This window comes from Emys orbicularis, chromosome 19 (assembly GCF_028017835.1).
Source record: "Emys orbicularis isolate rEmyOrb1 chromosome 19, rEmyOrb1.hap1, whole genome shotgun sequence".
Lineage (NCBI taxonomy): Eukaryota > Metazoa > Chordata > Testudines > Emydidae > Emys > Emys orbicularis.
The window spans coordinates 13,326,118-13,347,209 of NC_088701.1; the positions used below are offsets into that span (position 1 = coordinate 13,326,118).

At 50.5% G+C, this 21,092-nt stretch overlaps 1 protein-coding gene across 1 annotated transcript in view; it reads left to right on the forward strand.

Annotated features, from left to right (window-relative positions):
* PPP1R1A (protein phosphatase 1 regulatory inhibitor subunit 1A) overlaps window positions 1–21,092 on the forward strand; it is a 61,205-nt gene that overhangs the window by 34,692 nt on the left and 5,421 nt on the right. The window contains exons 3-5 of the mRNA XM_065419299.1: window positions 14,390–14,427; window positions 15,605–15,668; window positions 17,843–18,049. Of these exons, the coding sequence (XP_065275371.1) occupies window positions 14,390–14,427; window positions 15,605–15,668; window positions 17,843–18,049 (309 nt within the window). The remainder of the gene's footprint in view (window positions 1–14,389; window positions 14,428–15,604; window positions 15,669–17,842; window positions 18,050–21,092) is intronic.

Below are 21,092 nucleotides of genomic sequence, written 5' to 3' on the forward strand. Positions count from 1 at the left end.
CTGAAAAATCATGGATTTTATTTTGTTTTGTTTTGATCCAGGGACTTTCCCCCCCCTCCTCCCGTGGTTTACAGTGTAGTCAACTCTACCACCGTCATCACGAGTAAGGCAGGTTTGGCCCCTCCTGCTGGAGCTCTTGTTAGAGGTCCCAACTGAGAACAGGGCCTGGTCACGCAGGGCACTGCACAGACAGCCCCTGCCCCAGCAGTTCACCGTCTCACATGCAGCACAGTGGTACATGTAGTGCAGTGGTTCCCAAACTGGGGTTCATGAACCCCTGGGGGTTCGCGAAATGTTACAGGGGGTTCTCAGGAAAAAAAATTCCTAATGGCGGACAGAGTTGTCCCTAGGGACCCTGGGCAGCACGGGGCCAGCAGCCCAGGGCCCCTGGACTCCCAAGAGCTAAGCAGATCAAAGCAAGCATATCTATCACACTGAGGAGATTTAAACTTCAAGACTCCTTTTAAGAAATGGAAAGGGAGGTGGATATTTTTTGCTGTTTTAAAAATTAAATAGGCAGCTAGTATAGTTTTTTAAATTATTATGAAGAACAAGTTTAAGCTTTGTTGTAACGTGCGTTGTTTGCCTGGACTGCTCAAGACCTGAATGCTTGTGTAGGAGGAACTCTGAGTTGGTTTCTAAAATACCTTCATGCTGTTTCACATCTGATACTCCTTGATGAAACATAGGAGCCTTGTCTTATAACAGGCTTATTCAAAGTGATACAAGTTACGAAAGTGAGATCTTGGAAGAGTGTTGCCGTTTTCATAATGTAATAAAAATACTGTAATGATAAATAATAATAATAAATACTGGGTAATAATCATGTCATAAAAACAAATTTTATATTTCCAAGATCACTGCTTTTATAATTTATACTCGGGTAAAGGAGAAAATCCCTGGAAATATTCATTTTTAGGAGGGAGCTCGCGAGACTTGACATTTTAGTGAAAGGGGTTCACAGGTTGTTAAAGTTTGGGAACCACTGATGTAGTGTATAAGCTGGAATGGAGATTTGCCAAACTCATGTCATGTCAGGGCCACCTAATTTGAGGGGAACAAGTTTCAGACAGTACTTGAGTCCTAAAAAAGGAGTGCTGGAGCCCCCAGCACCAGCTCCCCACTCCGGAGGAGAAATGGCAGCTCAATAACCAGTACTGTCAGGGAGCTGGTCAGAAGTACTGGAACGCTGTTCTGGAGCATTTTGGCATGACTGAATTGCTAGTTCTAAGCCCAGCTACACTGGGATTCAAACCAATGACCAAAAGGCTCATTGGCGACACTCCAAGCTGCTTTCTGGAAAGATATATTTATTAAATTCCTGGTGCCCATGGAGTAACCCTGCCCCTGAATTGGCACTAGCTAGAGAGAGTTGGGCAAGGAGCAAACTCTCAGCTGTTTGCAACAGCTCCCCCAAAGAAACTATATTGCAAAGCTAACAACAATAGAGCATTTCTTCGAAGGCTGGACGCTGCTCACTCACTGGGAAAAGAACTTGTAAGACTGTGCGTAATAGCACCACCTGGTGACTGCCACTAACAACACAGAACTAGAGCTGGGTGAACTTTTTCAGACAATAGTTCAGGGGTGGCCAAATTTACTGGCCTTTCGAGCCACATACTACAATCTTCAGAAGTTCGAGAGCCGGGGCACACCTTCTGGGAGCCAGAGGTTGGGGCTTCAGCCCCACTCCTGCTGAAGCCCCTAGCCCTGGCAGGTGCACCCTGCAGGGTTGAAGCCCCAAGACCCCCCTCCCCATGCACAGAAGCCCCAAGACCCCCACTCCCTGCTGGGCGGAAACCCCTACCACACCACCCTGCTGCAAGGCAGAGGTCCCAAGCTCCCCCCTCTCCCAGTCTAGTAGGTGGAGAATGGGAGATGTGAGGGGGGGACTCTGCGAGCCTCACTTTAATGGTAAAAGAGCCACATGTGGCTCGCGAGCCACAGTTTGGCCACCCCTGCAATAGTTTATTCAACAAAAAATTCAGTTTTAGGTTGACTGAAGCTATTCATGAATTCAGGCTGAATTCGGCAAATCATTTCTGCCGTTAAAAAAAAAGATTTTTTTTTTAAAGTTGAAACTTTTTACACTTTCAAAATGAAACATTTTGACTTTTACTTTCGAAACGATGTTCTATTTCAGAATGTAGCTAGAGTAACTTAAAAAACAAAATGAAAGAGGAAAAATCACCTGAAAACAAAACAAAAAACCTGAAAATTTTCTGTTTTGGATCAGTGCAAACCAAACAGAAATTCTGATTTTTTGGTTCAGCCAGTGAATGAAAGAATCAGTTATTCATCCAGCTCTATATAGATCACATTGTTACAGTGTTTTCTGGATGCCTGCCATAAATTTTCAGGCTGGTCAATTCCATCAAATGATTTTTGATGGAAAATTGGGTTTTTGACTAAATAATAGCAGACCAAAGAGTCTGCTTTCTGTCAAATAACCAAACACCTGAAAACAGAAATATTTCAATTCAGAGAGCCTGCTGCAGGCCTCATGGGAGTTCCTCATCTCCCCATTCTCCTCTATGAGCTGGGCTGGACTACGTCTCCCAAGGTACACAAGGACTTCATTACGGCAGAAAGGGCTCTAGGGGTTATAGTGGACCACAAGCTAAATATGAGTCAACAGTGTGATGCTGTTGCAAAAAAAGCAAACATGATTCTGGGATGTATTAACAGGTGTGTTGTGAGCAAGACACGAGAAGTCATTCTTCTGCTCTGCTCTGCACTGGTTAGGCCTCAACTGGAGTATTGCGTCCAATTCTGGGCACCGCATTTCAAGAAAGATGTGGAGAAATTGGAGAGGGTCCAGAGAAGAGTAACAAGAATGATTAAAGGTCTTGAGAACATGACCTATGAAGGAAGGCTGAAAGAATTGGGTTTGTTTAGTTTGGAAAAGAGAAGACTGAGAGGGGACATGATAGCAGTTTTCAGATATCTAAAACGGTGTCATAAGGAGGAGGGAGAAAACTTGTTCACCTTAGCCTCTAAGGATAGAATCATAGAATCATAGAATATCAGGGTTGGAAGGGACCTCAGGAGGTCATCTAGTCCAACCCCCTGCTCAAAGCAGGACTTAATCCCAACTAAATCATCCCAGCCAGGGCTTTGTCAAGCCGACCTTAAAAACCTCTAAGGAAGGAGATTCCACCACCTCCCTAGGTAACCCATTCCAGTGCAAGAAGCAATGGGTTTAAACCGCAGCAAGGGAGGTTTAGGTTGGACATTAGGAAAAAGTTCCTAACTGTCAGGGTGGTTAAACACTGGAATAAATTGCCTAGGGAGGTTGTGGAATCTCCATCTCTGGAGATATTTAAGAGTAGGTTAGATAAATGTCTATCGGGAATGGTCTAGACAGTATTTGGTCCTGCCATGAGGGCAGGGGACTGGACTCGATGACCTCTCGAGGTCCCTTCCAGTCCTAGAATCTATGAATCTATGAATCTATGCAACTGCTTCCCCTCACCAGCTGGGAGATGCTGTCAGACCAGAGCCTGGCCTATAGAGGGGAATGGGAGTTTGGAGCACTCAGACTTCAGATCCCATGAGGCATTTCCAAATTGAAATACTTTGTTTCCCACCAAAAAGTTGAAATTTTCTTCAAAAAACAATCCCATTTTCCAATCGTCTCTCCTAGATTTTCCTTTTCAGAACTTGGTGCCACTGTTCCTAGCGCTCACCCCTCCTCACCTCCCTGGGCCTGTCCCTGTTGGATAGCTTCCTCCCTTCTGATACGTGCAGACCATTAGCGAGTCTCCCTTTGTGTTAGTTGGTTCAGGTGAGAGTGTTTTCTGTTGTTGGCCAAGCTAGTACGACTCCCTTTGGCTTGCTTTTTGTGCCCAGCTCTGGGGAAGGAGTCACCGCTTGCTAATTCCTATGGCAGAACTAGGGTGACCAGATGTCCCGATTGGGACAGTCCCAATTTTTGGGTCTTTTTCTTATATAGGCTCCTATTACTCCCCACCCCCATTCTGATTTTTCACACTTGCTGTCTGGTCACCCTAGGCAGAACAGCCAGGGTCACTCTCACACTCACGTGTTCCATTAAAATGGCAGCTGTTGCTTGGATTTGGGTTGCAATCCCCTCCCCCCCCCCCCCCCCCCATGCAATGCTATGCTCTGCTCCATGCCTTCAGGGGCCAGGAAAGGCCTGGCCTGTTTCTGGGAGCAGCACTGCTGGCACATTTAGCTGCTATTCCAGCTAAGGCCCCAGATCCCTCCACTCCACTGACAAATGAGCTGTTACACGCTACTGAGACCCACAGAGAGCTGCAGTCTTTTAAAAACACTCCTGGGTGATCAAATATGAATGAGCTTGCAATGCCGCAGCCGCTCACTCCCTCACTCTGAGGGGCTGAGCAGAGCCTCCTTCAAATGGAGGGAAAGCAGCTGGGGACCAGCGGCAAGCAGATTTTCAAATGTCAAGTCCCTTACTCCGGCTGGCGCCATTGATTTGGATCCAGGTTTTAAACATCCCAAAGCCCCATGGCATTTGGATCTGGGGGTTTGGTTCGGCCCGTTATAAATGCCAGAGCCAGTGAGGTTCCTAGAGCTGCACTGATTAAGTCTCTGCAAACAAAAACTAATTGAATGCATGGAGCTGAGAGGAGCTGGCAGGTGGACCAAGCTTATTTATGCTGTAATTGGTCTGTCTTTCCTGCTAACCCCTTTTCAGCCATGATACCCTCTGATGCACACAATGAAGGTATTCTCCCTGCAGCCAGATCACAGGGAGAAGGCTCCACGCTCTGTCTCTTACCATGAAAGGAGCTGGCAGACACGCTCCGTCAGCCAGGGTGAAATCTCCCTCTCAGAGAGATGGAAAGTGACAGCAGGAACGAAATGTTAATGATGGGAGGTTTAGCATAGCCAGAGCGACACCAGGCCCTAGCTGCCCTCCGTGATCCAACTCATGGGTTCTGCAGGGCTCAGGCATCCTTGCAGCCTGCCACACAACTGTAGAGAGAGGGAGTGGCATCCACAGGACTCTTGCATTGGGCTGTGTGAGCCACCATTGTGCCAGTGTCTTTCTGTGACGATTGCCTCCTTGTTCTCCAGAATCTCAGTTTTCATTAAAAATATAGTAAGGGCCAGATCCTCAGCTGATGCAACCCGAGCACAGCACCAGTGCAGTCAGTTATCAGCGAGTGTAACAAATGCAGTGAAATTCACTTGAGTGTGCACAGACTAGAGCAGTGGCTGTAGGAGGAGTGAACTGCCCCCATTCATCTCAATGTGTGTTGACTCTGAAGCCTACTAATTACATTTAAAAGGAGCAGGACCATCCTATTATGAAGCTCTGTGCACTGGGTCTTCTTTTGGCGTGTCAAGGGGGTAGCGCTTGGTGGCTGTTTGTGGGTGGAGCCTGGGACCATCTTAGGTGAACAGCTTCTTATTACAGTGATCACTCAAGCACCCTTGTCTGTTGGTTGTGTCTCATCCTATACTAATGTGACCTGCGTATAGCATCCAAGATCAGGGCCTCTAGGCATGACCACATCTAAATAACAAATAATAACAATACATTAATAAGAAATTAATTTTCCACTTCACCTGCGCTGCATGATAGGATCATGGAAGCTCGTTTTGATGGAGAGTAGGCTCATCCGTTTTATTCAGGTCGGCTGCTGCTGGGGGAATCGTGTTCTCCGCAGCGGCTGGCTAAGCCCTGTCTTCACGAGACAGTTACATTGATTATACTTTATCTCACTGTCATTATCTTGACCGTTATTAGCACAAGCCAGTGCCTCCACACTCAGCAGGCACACATGTGGCAATTGTCGTGCTCCTGGAAAGACACGGGTGGGGCACAGAGCTTCCTTCTGAGCAAGATATGCACCAGATGTGAGCACTGTAAGATCCTTTAATAATTTGCCAGGTATGACAGAGGTGAACTTAACTAAGGTTAATCGTGTTCTTCGCAGCGGCTGGCTAAGCCCTGTCTTCACGAGACAGTTACATTGATTATACTTTATCTCACTGTCATTATCTTGACCGTTATTAGCACAAGCCAGTGCCTCCACACTCAGCAGGCACACATGTGGCAATTGTCGTGCTCCTGGAAAGACACGGGTGGGGCACAGAGCTTCCTTCTGAGCAAGATATGCACCAGATGTGAGCACTGTAAGATCCTTTAATAATTTGCCAGGTATGACAGAGGTGAACTTAACTAAGGTATGTTTCACACAACGCCACCTAGTGGCTGAACTGTATAATACAGTTTAGCATTCCATTACATCTCCCCCTTTAAGTTCTACATTCCTGCCATTTACAAAGTTTACACAACCACGCTATCTTTGAAGCTCAGCATGTATCAGTCTGTTAAGTGCCTCTGAATCATAGTGATTTTCTAATTACACGACCCAAACGCATAACAGCTTGCTCATCTGGCTGTCCATTAATTGCAATGACTGGCTATGTTCAGTTTGGAATCCTTGCGTCTACTTCTTCTGCATCTGCCATCTGTAGAGTTTGCTCTGTTGATCTTGCTGAGGAACAAACTGTAGATGACAATAGTTTCTGTTGAACGCTCCACTGTTGGTCTTGATCACATATGATCTGGGTGATGAATTCTTTTTCTTTACAATAGCTGGAGCTACCCATCCTTTTTCTGCATCCAATTTGACACAAACACAGGACCCAGCTGTTCTCTGAGTGACATCTGTTGTAAAAGTGTTTTTAGGGTCTTTTTATCAGATTTGGCTACTGTCTTCATGTCTGTCCACTTTCGAGATAGTTTCTGTTCCAAAGTTGGAACAATAGTTCTGAGCTGTCGTCCCATCAGGAGTTGTGATGGACTATATCCAGTAGCCACTATTGGTGTTGATCTGTAACTTAGAAGAGCAAGGAATGGATCTTCCCGTTGTAGGATTTTGTTGGCTGTCTATACAGCTTATTTCAGCCTCTCTAATCAATTGTGGCTAATGTGGGTTAAGTCTGTTTTCAACTGTAGCTTCTGTGAAAGATTTTTATGTGTTAACCCGGTCTCTTATAAAAGAGAGAGCTCTTATAAAACATTCAGCATTTCTCGGATGAAAACATGCTCTTTCATAAACCACTTTTCTCTGAGGTATAAAATATGCATCAGACATAGCCAGAACCCTTTCATAGTCATCTTTGTGACTGTCTTCAGTAAAGTCAAAGGATTTGCCTGCTGCCCAATAGCATAAACAAAGAAAATACCTGAATATCTTCCGTTTCACTGTGGAACTTGGTAGCAATGCAAAATCTTGCAAAATATTGTGTTCAGTCTGTCCATTCTGAAGGTTTGTCAAAGCTGAAGTTCTCTGGGGCATTGAAGAGTGGCACTTTGATGAGATCCTGCAACCTTTGTTGCTTTGTTCCTTCTGTTTCCAACTTTTGTTGCTGTTTCCCTTCTGTTTCTGTTCTTAGTTTATTTCTGACGCCATGTCATGCTCCTGTACCAGACACAGTCCGGTCACAGAGCTTCCTTCTGAGCAAGATACACACCAGATGTGTGCACTATTAGTCTATTCAATGCTCCGCGATGTATGGCTGAGGTTAGGTTAAATAAGTTAGGTTACACACAGCACCGCCTAGTGGCTGAACAGTATAATAGAGTTTAGGATTCCGTTACAGTAATGGACTTGCTATTACATCCCATGCTGCACTCAGTCATGTTAATCCCAGAATCCCCGGCACTGCTCCAAACAACAATTCATTGTGGGTGATTTCACATGGCCTTCTGGGCAGGTGCCCAGGTAACATGCGACCAGACGACTAGCGAAGTTACCATGGACAATACAGGGGAAAGGGTGCAAATCAGGATAAGAAAAGAACACATCAGAGGTCTTCTGACCAGTTTGAATGAATTCAAATCAGTGGGGCCAGATGCTATTCAGCCCAGGTTACTGAAGGAATTAGCTGAAGCCACTGGCAATAATATTTACAAACTCATGGATGACAGGAGAGGTCCCGGATGACTGGAGAAGGGCTAACCTAGTGCTCATCTTTAAAAGGGGGGAAAGGAGGAGCCGGGGAACTATAGACCAGTCAGTCTGACTTGTTACCTGGGAAGCTACTACAGCAATGTATAAATAGGCCCTACCAATTTACGGCCATGAAAAATGCATCACAGACCGTGAAATCTGGTCTCCCCTGGTGAAATCTAGTGCTTTACCCTATACTATACAGATTTCACAGGGGAGACCAGCATTTCTGAAATTGGGGGTCCTGACCCAAAAGGGAGTTGCAGGGGGGTTGCAAGGTTATTTTAGGGGGATTGTGATATTGCCACCCTTATTTATGCACTGCCTTCAGAGCTGGGTGGCTGGAGAGTAGCGGCTGTTGGCCGGGTGCCCAGCTCTGAAGGCAGTGCCCCGCCAGCAGCAGCGCAGAAGTAAGGGTGGCAATACCATACCATGCCATCCTTACTTCTACTCTGCTTCTGAAGGCGGCTCTGCCTTCAGAGCTGGGCTCCTGACCAGCAGCTGCCGCTCTCCAGCTCCACAGCTCTGAAGGCAGCGCCGCTGCCAGCAGCAGTGCAGAAGTAAGAGTAGCAGTACCGCAACCCCCGCCCCCCCCCCACACACAATAACCTTGTGACCACCCCACAACTCCTTCTTGAGTCAGGACCCCTACAACACTGTAAAATTTCAGGTTTAAATAGCTGAAATCATTAAATTTACGATTTTTCAAATCCTATGACTGTGAAATTGACCAAAATGGACCCTGAATTTGGTAGGGCCCTATGTATAAAACATTCAATTTGCAAATACCTGGATGATGAAGGGGTAATCACCAGCAGCGATCATGGATTTACCAAGAACAAATCATGCCAAACCAGCATGATTTCCTTCTTTGAGAGAGTAACTGGTTTGTTAGATCATACCTGGGCTTCAGCAGGGCTTTGGACAAACCCCCCATGACATTCTGATAAGTAAGCTAGAGAAACGCGGGCTCAACAGAACTACCATTAAGTGGATACATAATTATTAACTGCAAACAAAGAGTAACTATGATGTCAGATTGGAGGGAGGTCTCAAGTGGGGTTCCACAGGGATCTGTTCTGGGACTGGTGTTGTTTTACATCTTTATTAATGACCCGGTTGTAGCTATAGAGAGCATACTGATCAAGTCTGCAGATGACACAAAGCTGCGGGGGGGAGGAGGGGGGAGTGACAGGTTCCCTGGAGTACAACCTGGAACTGGAGTACCGCTGTGCCCCCTTAACTCTCCAGCCTGGGCTGTCTCACACAATGCTTTGCTAGTGACAAGCAGCAAACCCCTCCAGGCGCTGTTACCACTCAGTACAACATCATGTGGAGCCCCACACCCAGCTAGATTGCATGAAGGCACCCAAAGCCTCTCATCAATCACACAGAGAAAGGCACCAGCCATTTCCCCTCAGCTCCCTGACCTTGCACCCCTGAGCTGTACCATCTTGCCCAGATCAGAAGCCAGTGTAAGTTTGTAACCCAGTCCACCCCTCCCTCAATGTGGAGAAGATATCCATCAGCTTTTGTATCTGAGCTGAGGTTTCCTAAGCACTTCAAGCAAAATACACAGTTTTAGGTAAAATATAAAACAAGTTTATTAACTACTGAAGGATAGATTTTACATAATTATAAGTGGTAGGCATCAAAGGACAGAGATGGTTGCCAAAGAAAATAAAAGATAAGTGCACAGTCTAAATCTTAAGCCTTATTCCACTACGCAGTATTTAGATCAAGTAATGTTCTCACCCCACTGAAGCCTGGACCGTCTCCTCAGATGAGCTTAGTCTTCTTGGCATTCTGGTAGTTTCCAGCATAGGTGGGGAGGAGAAAAGCCAAGACATGGTGCTATTGTCCCTTGTTTGATACCTTTGGCCCATGTATCTGGCAGACACTAGCCCAGGCATGTCCTGGTGGGCTTTGCCAAGTCACAGTAATCAAGCAGCCCCCAAGTCACAGTGATCGAGCAGTTCCCATTGTGTGATGCTTGCATAGTTGAGTCACACAGTTGATTAATGGACGGTCAACAAACAACCACCTGGGCAGGGACCCTTTGTATGTCACTAGCAGACTGACAGCCTATTTCAGTAACAGCCATACAGCACAATCTCATAACTTCATACACACTAATAATATACATATTTGGACAGAACAATGGGTTCTAGCAGATCATGACTTTTCATATGATACCTTACATGGCATGCTTTGTACGAAATATCACAACCATATATGAATGATGAATATGAGGGTTACATTGTGTCATTCTGAGGTAGAGTGTGTCACAGGGGCAGTGGCATAGCCAGGTGGAGCGAACAGGGGGGGCGGACATAAACAAAGGTGCCACCCGCTGCGGCGCTTGTACTCACTGGGCGGCGCTCCAGGTCTTCGGCGGCACTGAAGGACCTGCCGCCAAAATGCCGCTGAAGACCCGGAGCAAGTGAAGGATCCGCCGCCGAAGTGCCGCCGAAGACCCGGAGCGCCGCCCGGTGAGTACAAGCGCCGCAGCGGGTGGCGCCTTTTTTTATGTCCGCCCCCCCTGTTCAGAGTAAAAATTAAAAAGGCGCCACTTGTGCTCAGCGCTCAGCGGCCGCTCCACCTGCTCCCCCCCTCCCCCCCCCGCCCAGCTACGCTACTGCACAGGGGTTGCCAATACTTTGGAGGATAGAGCTAAAATTCAGAGAGATCTTAATAAAGTGGAGAACTGGGCTATAGACAAGAAAATCAACAAAATCAAATTCAACAAAGACAAATGTAAGGTACTAGACTTGGGGGTGGGGAGGAAACAAGCGCGCAAATAGAGAACGGCTTCGCAGCCACACTGCTGAAAAGGATCTGGGAGTAGTGGTGGATCACAACCTCAACAACCTCAACATGAATCAGCAACTCGATGCTGTTGCAAAAAAAGCAAATGCAATTTTAGGTGCATTAACAGAGGCATAGCATGCAAGTCACGGGAGGTGATAGTACCACTCTACTCGGCGCTGGTTAGGCCTCAGCTGGAGTACTGTGTCCAGTTTTGGTCACTACTGTATAGACAGAATGTAGAGAAACTGGAAAAGATCCAGAGGCGAGCGGCAAAGATGACGAAAGGGATGGAACGCCAGCCATATGAGCAAAGGCTGAAGCTACTGGGTATGTTTAGTTTGGAAAAGAGGAGATTAAGAGGGGGGACATGATAGTGGTCTTCTTGTATATTTGAATGGCTGCCATAAAAAAATGGCGAAAAGTTGTTCTTTCTTGCCACAGGGCAGGACAAGAGGCGATGGATTTAAACTTCAGCACAGCAGATATAGATTTAATCTCAGGAAAAACTTCCGAACTGTAAGAATAATAGGACCGTGGAACAGACGCCCTGGGAGGTTGTGGAAGTTCCTTCACTGGAGGTTTCAAAAGGAGGCTGGAGCCATGTGTCTGTGATGGTTTACACACAACAAATCCTGCATCTTAGCAGGGGGTTAGACTACATGACCCTTGATTCTAACCCTATGATTCTATTATTCTAATTATGGGAGAGAGGTCAAGCTCCCCAAATCCCCCCTGTAACAGCTGATTTACTTGTCTATTGGCAGGCTCCTTCAGCAATATTTCTACGGCCCTGGCCATAAGCCTGTTTGGAAAACCCCTCCTGGTGCAACCCCACCTGGTGGAGGCGCTAGTGTAGATAGGGCTCAGCCACGTTATTCCCACCTTGTCACCAAGACCTGCATCACAGTGGTTAAAATGCTGGTGTCCTCTGACAATTAGCCTGGTGTAGACACAGCCAGAGAGGACCAGCCTGTACTGTGTGGCATCTAATATGAGGCCCAGTTTGCTGAGCCTAGTGGATTTGTCTTCCATCTCACACTGTACTTTGCCCAGATTAGCTATGAGAAAATCAAACAGCGGTGCCTTGCTAGAGGTCCCTCTTACTGACGTCTGGTCTGCACTAGAAAATTAAATTGGTTTAACTGTCAACCTAGGTACCACCTCTCAGGGAGGAGGAGGGCTTCTCCCGTCACCCTAGGTAATGTCGACACTGAAGCACTACAGCGGTGCAGCTGTGCTGCTGTAGCATTTTAAGTGTAGACAAACCCTAAAACATTCATAGATTCTAAGTCCAGAAGGGGCCACTGTGATCATCTAGTCTGGCCTCCTGTACAGCACAGGCCAGAGACCTGCTGTGAATTAATCCCTAAAAGGAGAACTTTTAGACAACAATCCAATCTGGATTTAAAAATTGCCCATGATGGAGAATCCACCATTGCTACAATGGAGCATGTCACAACATAATGTTCTTTCTTTCTTTCTTTCTTTATCCCAGTGCTTCAGAGGTCTAGGAAGGGGAGAGGACCAAGGGCTCTATTCATGGGCAGCAGGTGAACCCCCCCTTCAGGGAGGCTAGTCTGCCATCTTTTCCAACTGAGGCCCCACTGAGCTCCCCTCTCACACACACATCCTTGGCCAGAGCCCCTCCCCCTCTCCTGGCCGGCCTGCCTGCTCCAGTCGCTCTGGCCAGCCTGACCCCAGGTCTGGCCCAAGCCGCCCCAGCCTGCGCCAGACCCCAGCTGCGAGACAAACCCCTAGCTCCAGGCTGGGGCAGGAGCTGAGCCTCTGCCAGCTTCGGAGCCGGGTGAGGGGGGAGCGTGGGCGGGGCCACAGTCTAGATTAGGGGAAATTTAGCCTCCCTTGGCCTATGATACCCACCGACCCTGGCTCCATTGAGGACCCTCCTGAGGACCACAAGCTCCTGCAGCCTCTCAGTGAAATTCTGGTTACCATGGCAACACCCTCTTTTGTTTCCCAGGCAATCAAGATGCTACGGGTCGGGTACTCATTGCTGAGTGGGAAAGTGTTTTAAAACTGGGGGATTTTTTTAGTCTGTTGGAGCAGATATTGTCATGGCGACAGCATCCCAGCTCAGTCCTGGTGGGAGGTGGAGAGACACAGGCAGAGAGCCCATGGAATCTCACACATACACACCCTCCCCTGCTGTACAGATACATGCTCTCCCCACACACTCTGTACACACCCCGCACAGACCACCACCCACAAATACACCCATTCCATAGGCCCTCTGTACAAAGAGAGAGCACGCGCACACACACACACACATATATGCTCTGGGAGGCTCATGCTGCCCCCACCCTGTCCCTGTGCCTGGGAGGAGAGGGGGCCACTCACCCAGGCTGCCCAGCAGGGACTCGGCTCTACAGGCTCTGACCTCACCAGGGAAAAACGGGGAACAAATAAACCAAGCAGGCTGGGCCTGATCCTGATCTCAGCAACGCTGCTGCAAATCATCAGCAACTGGAGCTGCCTCAGTGTGGGTCAGGGTGAGTCCGGCAGCATCAGGCCTGCTGTGCCGTGTGTCCCACGCCAGCATGGGCTGTGGTGCCCTGGCACAGAGACTCCATTGCTGGGCGCTAGGAGCCAGCATGCTCCCTGGGACTGAGCCAATGCATTCACCAGCAATAAACTGAGACTCCTGGCCAGGGCATGACCGGCTAGGGTGACCAGATAGCAAATGTGAAAAATCGGGACAGGAGGTGGGGAGTAATAGGAGCCTATATAAGAAAAAGACCAAAAAAATGGGACTGTCCCTATAAAATCGTGACATCTGGTCACCCTACATGACCCGCTGCTGCCCAGCCCAGTTCTCAGTGGTGGCAGATGACAGAACAAGGAGCAATGGTCTCAAGTTGCAGTGGGGGAGGTTTAGGTTGGATATTAGGAAACACTATTTCACTAGGAGAGTGGTGAAGCACTGGAATGGGTTACCCAGGGAGGTGGTGGAATCTCCATTCTTAGAGGTTTTTAAGACCCAGCTTGACAAAGCCCTGGCTGGGATGATTTAGTTGGGGTTCGTGCTGCTTTGAGCAGGGGATTGGACTAGATGACCTCCTGAGGTCTCTTCCAACCCAAATCTTCTACGATTCTATGATTCTAAGTGGGCACAAAGTGCTGCCGTGCTGAATGGGTGGTGTTTTGCACCCACTTTGCAGTGGTGGGAATGACACATGAGGGGCGTGGTCAGTCTGGCCCAGCCTCTGGCTGCTTGATGGGGCAGGAAGAGTGTCTGAGCAAATAGCCCAGCTGTTTCCCCCTCTGTAGACCCAGAGTTGAGCCCCCTGACCTGCCCCCTCACTCGTTGGGTGCTGCAATGAAGTTAATCCATATTTCTGCAGTGTTTTGAGATCCCCAGCCGGGCGGGGACACTATGGAAATACAAAGGATTTGTATGGTCGGCGGGGAGAGGGTTAATGGTTTGAACGCAGTGTGTTATAAAGCAGCTGATGATGATCCTCAGGGCTGGATCTGCTCCTGAGCATCCACCTGGATGTGATCAGTTCCTGGAGTCTTCTCTCTATTAACCTGTTGCTCCTTTTCTCTCCCCCCCCCCCCCATTCTTTTTCTCCCCATTTCCACATGCCCCCTCCGCCCCACAGAAATCGACGAGGACCGGCTCCCCAACCCATTGCTGAAGGTAGGTGCCTCCTTGTCTCACGCACCCTCCTCTGTGGTTTGGAAGGGGCTGGCAGTCCTGCACACGGGCACCCAGCGCGGTAGGACTCCTGCATGCCTTGCATTTCCTAGCAGGAACATACCTGAGTCTCATGTTCCTGGTCAGCCCAGAGCAGCAGGGCAGAGCGGTTCTGTCAGTCGGCTCAGCCTAGCCTGATTCCTGGGCCCAGCGGGCCAAGAGCCTGCCATTCTTGGAGAACAGTGATGTAGGGAGCACGGACGAGGAGAGGCCATTGGGCTACTCCCAGGACCCAGCTCCCCCGGGCGACTCCAGACCTGAGCTAGCAGGCAGGAGAGACCGTGTGTGGGGGCAGGGGCAGGGGTAAAGGAAGTGTGGGAGGCTGTGTGTGGTGTGTGAATGTGCACGTGCCTAGCTGTGGGGGAGTGGGCATGTGTGGGGGTGGGCGGGTGGGGGTTGTGGATGGGTGAGGGCCGTGGAAGCAGACAGACTGCGTGCACGGTTGTCGGGAAGGAGTCTCGGTTCTCTCTGAGCTCCAGGAAGGATTTATATGAAATCTGTAACCAGTCCCCCGTATGTCCCAGCTGTGACAGTGAAATGAGCCACACCCAGGAGGTGCCCCCATCAGCCTCCAGTCCCATCTGCAGGCAGCCCCCAGCCCTCCTAGCCACTCCACAGGCTCCCTCACCAAAGCTCTTCCAAAGGGGTGGGGTAGTGAGAGTGCATGTGCACCTCTGTGTGCAGTAGGTTGTGGGGTGTCTGGAGGTGCACTTGGGGCTGGAGGAGGGGGACGTACAGGATACCAGCACTGCACTTGATTCATTGTAATCAGCCGATGTCTGGGGCCCCTTAGCTATAGCAGGGCTGCCAGCTGGTCATTGCTCCATTGGGATCCAGGTGGTGAGACCTCACTGCCCACTCACCCCTCTCCCTGTGCCACCCTCCCAGGCTGAACATGAGAATGTGGGCAGGTCCCAGCAGGCATTGCTCCATCCTGACCAAAAGCACCCTGGGACCTGTGTTGTGGGGGGCAGGGGGGGCAGTGTGGTCTGTTCTGAGCCTGCTGGATGCCAGCCCCACTCCCCAGCAAACTACCAACGCAGCCGCTGGCGCCTCTAGCTCTGGTTGCTCTAGTGCCGTGCAGTATCCTGTTGTGACCTGGCCTTCCCTCTCTTTGCAGCCAGGTCTGTCCATGTCGCCCAGACAGAGGAAGAAGGTCCCCCGCACCACCCCCACCATGAAAGGTACCGTGGCACGCCCTCCGCTTCCCGCTGCTGTTGGGAGGCACAAGGACATGCAGCGGGCACATCTCACGCCTGCTTCTCTCTGGGAAATGCTTCTGTCCTCTCATGCTTCCTTCATCCACCCCGTCTTCCATCTCACATTCCCTCCCTCTCCCTCTGAGCCTTGCTCCATTTCCCTGCCAACTGCCCCCTTTGTCCTCCCCCAGTCTTGTCCCATGTTCATACCTGCCAACATCTGGCACTAGGGGCCTCTGGAGAGACCCTCTGAACTGGGGGAGCAGAGAATAGGCGCTTGCTTGTATTCATTCTGCACACAGGGAAAGAACAGCCCCGTTCCCTTCCTGACATTTACCAGCCAGCGAGCAGTTGGTGTTATATAATGCAGGGGAGTCCTGCCCATTTCACTCCAGGCTGCTACTGTGCTCACAGGCCAGCGTGCCTTCCCCCATTCTAAAGACAGGGTCACTTGAAGGTCTGGGAAGTGGCTGTGGGTGTGGGTATCCGGGGCATCGCCCATCCCCTCCAGCTTGAGGTGTGTGGAGCTGTGAGCTGGGCTTGGACCCATTTCGAACACCTATTAAGCACACTGGGTTGCTAAACTGAGTAGCCTTGTGGCTTGACAGTGTGTCCCAGTTCCACTCCACGGTTGATGATGCAGCAGCTAACATGTCGGTGGAGTTATTTTTAAATGAATAATTGTGTTGCTAGCAGTATAAGAAAAGAAGGCGTGAGCTAAGTATGTGCTCTGAGCTTGCAAGCTAAACAGTACTAGGCATAGCCTGATCTCGGATGGGTGCCCAAGGGGAGCTCAGGTGCTGCAGAAGAAGTGGGGTTGGTGATGCCATAGGGGGCGCTCTGCTCTCTGAACCTGTGTTGGTGGGGGGTGCAGATACCCTGGTGTTGTTCTCGGGGGGTGAAGCTCTGGCGTTTCGCCTCAAACATGGCTACAATGAATCCACCCTCTGGCTTTTGTTCTTCACCTCCTTCCTACATGGTTGTTTCGCAGTGCAGTGAGGCTGTTGAACAGCTGCTGTGCTCCACCCCAAAGGTGGCTGCATTTCAGTGTGTGGAGGGTGAACGGATTCCTGTGAGGATCTCCAGGTGAAAGGTGCTGTAGAAAGGATAAGTCAATAAGGGACTTGCAGAGCCCGGAGCCTTCCCTGACTCAGACCTTCCCAGTCCATCCACAGTGAGCACCTCAGCAACTGCAGCCAGCAGAGCAGCAGGGGATCTGCATGGCCCCATCTCCACCCCTCCCCACCTGGTCACCGACTTTGCTCTCGTCAGAGCCTTGGCTGCTGCAGTTGCGCTCAATGTCCTCCCTGCTGCCTTCCAGCACATGGGGCCCCAGCCCCTCTTCCATGTCCATCTCAGGACTGCACTGTCGTCTTTGTTTCTAACACCCCCCTGCTTTGCCCTCCCTCCCCTGGGGCCTGGGGCCCTGGGGTTAGAAGCTTTGTCACTTTTCACCAGTCATCTCTCTCTACTGCCCGCCCTCCCATCACCCGGACCATCCGCCTCCTCTGTCCCTTGGCAGGGCCCAGCCATTGTTGGCACAAGAACCTTTTCCACAGCTCATTGCCTCTCTCCACCTCATGCCCTGTCCCTCTCATCTTCACCTCCGCTGAGAACCTGGCTGTGTACTGGCCTCACCCTGCTGTGTCTCTCCCTCTGCTGGGCTGATCCTGTACTTGTTCAGGGGCATGGTCCCACTGGGGCCTAGACTCATGGACCACAGAGCTACTGCCACTGTCCTGATAGACAGGACATAGGGGTTAAAGCCATCTTGTCATCTCACCCTGCTCACACCCAGTCGCCACCAGGGGATCCGCACCAGATCTGATCCGGGGCAACTCAGTGCCAGGGACGGGCACCGGGGGGGGGGGGGGAGAGGATCAGCACTGGGAATGGGCAAAGAGTGACTCAGTGCTGGAGACAGGCACAGACAGATCAGCACCGGCTCTGACCGGCGTGGCTTAGCATTGGGGACAGGCCTGGGGGCTGTCAGGATCAGGTCTGACCTGGGGTGACCCAGCACTGGATGTACTGTGTCCCCCATTGGAGAGACACTGGGCATGTGTCCAAGTGCCTGATTACCCACGTGGGCCAGGAGTTCCCCCTTTAGCCACAAGCCCCCGCGCGTTGCTCATCCCCGGCCTTTCTCTCTCCTGCAGAGCTCCAGATGATGGTGGAGCACCACCTGTGCAAGCAGCAGGCGGAGGAGGAGGATGCCAGCGTGGGGAGTCAGGAGCCACACAGCCCCGGGTGCTGCCACCACGGTAACACAGACCCCAGCCACAGCCCCGGGGGGACCTGCCCCCTTGCCCAGGCCAAGTCCAGGCTGGAGTCTCAGGAGGGCAACCATGCTGGACCAGACGGAAGTGAGTATAACATGGACACGCAGGAAGGATATTAGGGTGCCCCCAGTGATGTCCTCAGTTGGACAGAGTCCATCCCCGGGCAGTCAGCACCTGCCCCCTCTGTCTGCCCTGCTCTGCGCCAGGCCCATTCCCCCCCTTCTCCATTGTCTGGCACCTAGTGCCTCACTTGCACCAGAGCCAGGCAGGTGTAACATGCAGCCTGCTGCGCACATGCTGGTGTCAGTGCCGCTGCCACAAGCAGGTCAGTGGGAGCTGAGCCCCGAGGCAGAACCTGCAGCTCTTCCCAGGCTCCTCCAGATTCTGGGGCAGGCGGCGGCCTCCAGCTGTGGGGAGTTTGGGGGGGAGCCCAGCCTGGCTGCTCTATCCCATGTCTGCTCCTAGGAAGTTTGGGCCCGTGGGTGATTAAATGCGGCATTGAGCTTTGCTTTGTGTCTCTGAGCCTGCATGTCCCTCTCTGTCTCAGGTACCATCACCGTGGTATCTGGGTGCCTCACCTTCTTTAATGCATTTACCCTCCCAGCCCCCTGGGGAGATGGGCAGGGCTATCCGCCCCAAGGTACAGGAGGGGACCTGCGGCACGAGAGGATTTTACCTCCCCATGAGATACCCCCTCAGCCCCGGCCATGAGGTCAGTTCAGCTGGGACCATCCCCTCCTCTCTGACCCAAGAATTGGAAACCTCCTATCCTGTACTGCAAGGAGGCATTTACCATAAATACCCTCATAAAGCCCACATACAAAGCACACAATATTCAGCCAGGCTGAGCCTCAAAGCCCTGCAGAGGAGCAGCTGTGGGAGTGGAAACATAGTGCCTGTTACCCTGACAACAGCTTTCGCTTAGCAGCAGGGCTTTAGGTGTGGAAATTCACATGACATATCTCAGTAATAACCTTAGCTCTGACCCACAAGCCCCAACCTCCTTGTGCCCTGTGCTGGTGCTATGTGGGGCAACCCCCCTTTTCTCTGCCCCCTGCCCCATGCTACCCTCTCCCCGTGGTGCCCCCCACTTCCATGCTCCTCCTGCCACCTTCAGTGTGTCCTGCTTCCCCGCCCCAGTGGGCTAAGTGAAGCCATGTCTTCGAGAGGCTGTGGGAACGAGATGGAGGGCAAAAGCCTTGGGTCTGATGGCGAAGAGAAAGGATCTGCAGCAGCAGTGGGAACACTGGCCTCAAGTGGTCACAGGGAAAAGCTGCAGCTACCCATCGATCCCGCCAGCCGCTGAACAGGCTGAGCGATAGACCCAGGTCACAAGGCAAGAGGCACAGGAGTGTCTTGCCCAGATCAGCGCTAGTGGTGAGCGCACGGGAGAGCAGCTGGGGCTCTGGATGCTCCAAGGGGCCATGATGCAGCCGGGGGAAATGCTTTAATCTCTTCCCGCCCTGATGAATCATTCACTGGAGCAGCCTTTTAACAAATTCCTCCAAAACCCTCATCAAATATTTACCATGAAATTCTGTCCCCGTCCCGGCAGCCTGCAAAGCAGGACACACACATCACTGACTCCAGAGCAACTGATGCAGCCAAACGAGAACCGGTTCCCCAGCTTCTCACTCACTTTCTGATTTTTGCTGCTTTGCCTAAGTGCAGGATGGATGCACAGACACCACAGACTCTCCTGCAGTTTCTGGGGCAGAGGGGATGCTGCTGGAGTGGGAGACAGAACGCCTGGGTTCTATCCCTGGCTCTGTGTGACTTTGAGCAGATATCATCCCCTCTCTGTGCCTCAGCTTCCCCTTCTGTATTGCAGGGAGATGTTCACTCCCTGCTTGACGTGGGGCTGAAAGCGAATATCTTCAAAGGACTTTGAGATCTGCACAGGGCTCTTTTTCTCTCTCTGTCTATCTTTACCTATCTACTCTTCCATCAACAACATGGCTATCCCATCATGGCATCATTGCTCTATGGTGGCATGTCCATTAGTCATTTCATTGTCCCCAGGTTCCCACATCCTTCAGGGACATGTGATGGGGAAGCAAACAGACACACAGGCTTTTCAAAGGAGTCTAAATCCAATTGTTCATTACTGTAGATAGCACAAGAATTACCCAGCGCTAGACAAATTAACAGCGCATCTGGACGCATTTCCCTGCCTCAGTTTCCTCACCATTGTGGAGCGTTCTCTGGACTCCTCTAAGGAGCCCAAATACCTCCTTCTGCACATGGCTTCTCCTCCAGATCATGAAGTCTTCTCTTATTCCTGCAGCCAGTTTCCTTCTGCTTCTTGTCTCCCCTCTCTGTCTCTCTCTGTCGCTCTTTCTCAAATGGCCAGTGAGAGACCTTTTCTCTTATAACCCCTGGCCCTCTTTGTCAGATGACCTTCCAATCAGCCTCATCTGGTGTGCCTTGGGCAGCAGCCATCTCTTTGTTCACAGACGCTCCATTTGAACAGAAAATCATCAAAGTTTAACAACTCTCCCCTTTGTTAGCCCTGTGCCAGGACATGAATTTCTCCAGTCAGCTCCTGTGCATTTTAGCTCCATATGGAGACATATGGCACCACAGACGCCCACCATTCAAAGTGGAGTCTGCAGCCTGTTACAGATACCCATAAAGTTTCCAAAATCAAACAGAATTCATAAGCTGTACACAGAGAGACAAGGTGGGTGAGGTAAATGATTTTAGTACACCAACTTCTGTTGGTGAGAGAGAAGCTTTCGAGCTGCACAGAGCTCTTCTTCAGGGCTGGGAATGTGCTCAGTGTGTCACAGCTAAATACAAGATGGAACAGATTGTTTAGTGAAAGTAAATAAATATTTCAAGGGACTATTCAAGGTGAAGTGACATGGGGGGAAGTCATGGGAGGAAGGACGGGGGGGGGGAGTCAGCTTGGGTGAGGGGGTTGTTAGTGGGTTACAGATTGTTGTAATAAGCCATAAATCCAGTGTCTCTCTTCAGTCCATGGTATTTAGTGTCTAGCAAAGTTATGAATTTAAGCTCCCAGGTTCATCTTTTGAAGGGGTTGTGCAGGTTTCCTTGGAGGATGAGGACTGAGAGGTCAGGTATAGAGTGATCGTTTTGTGCAAAGTGCTCACCCCGAGGTGAT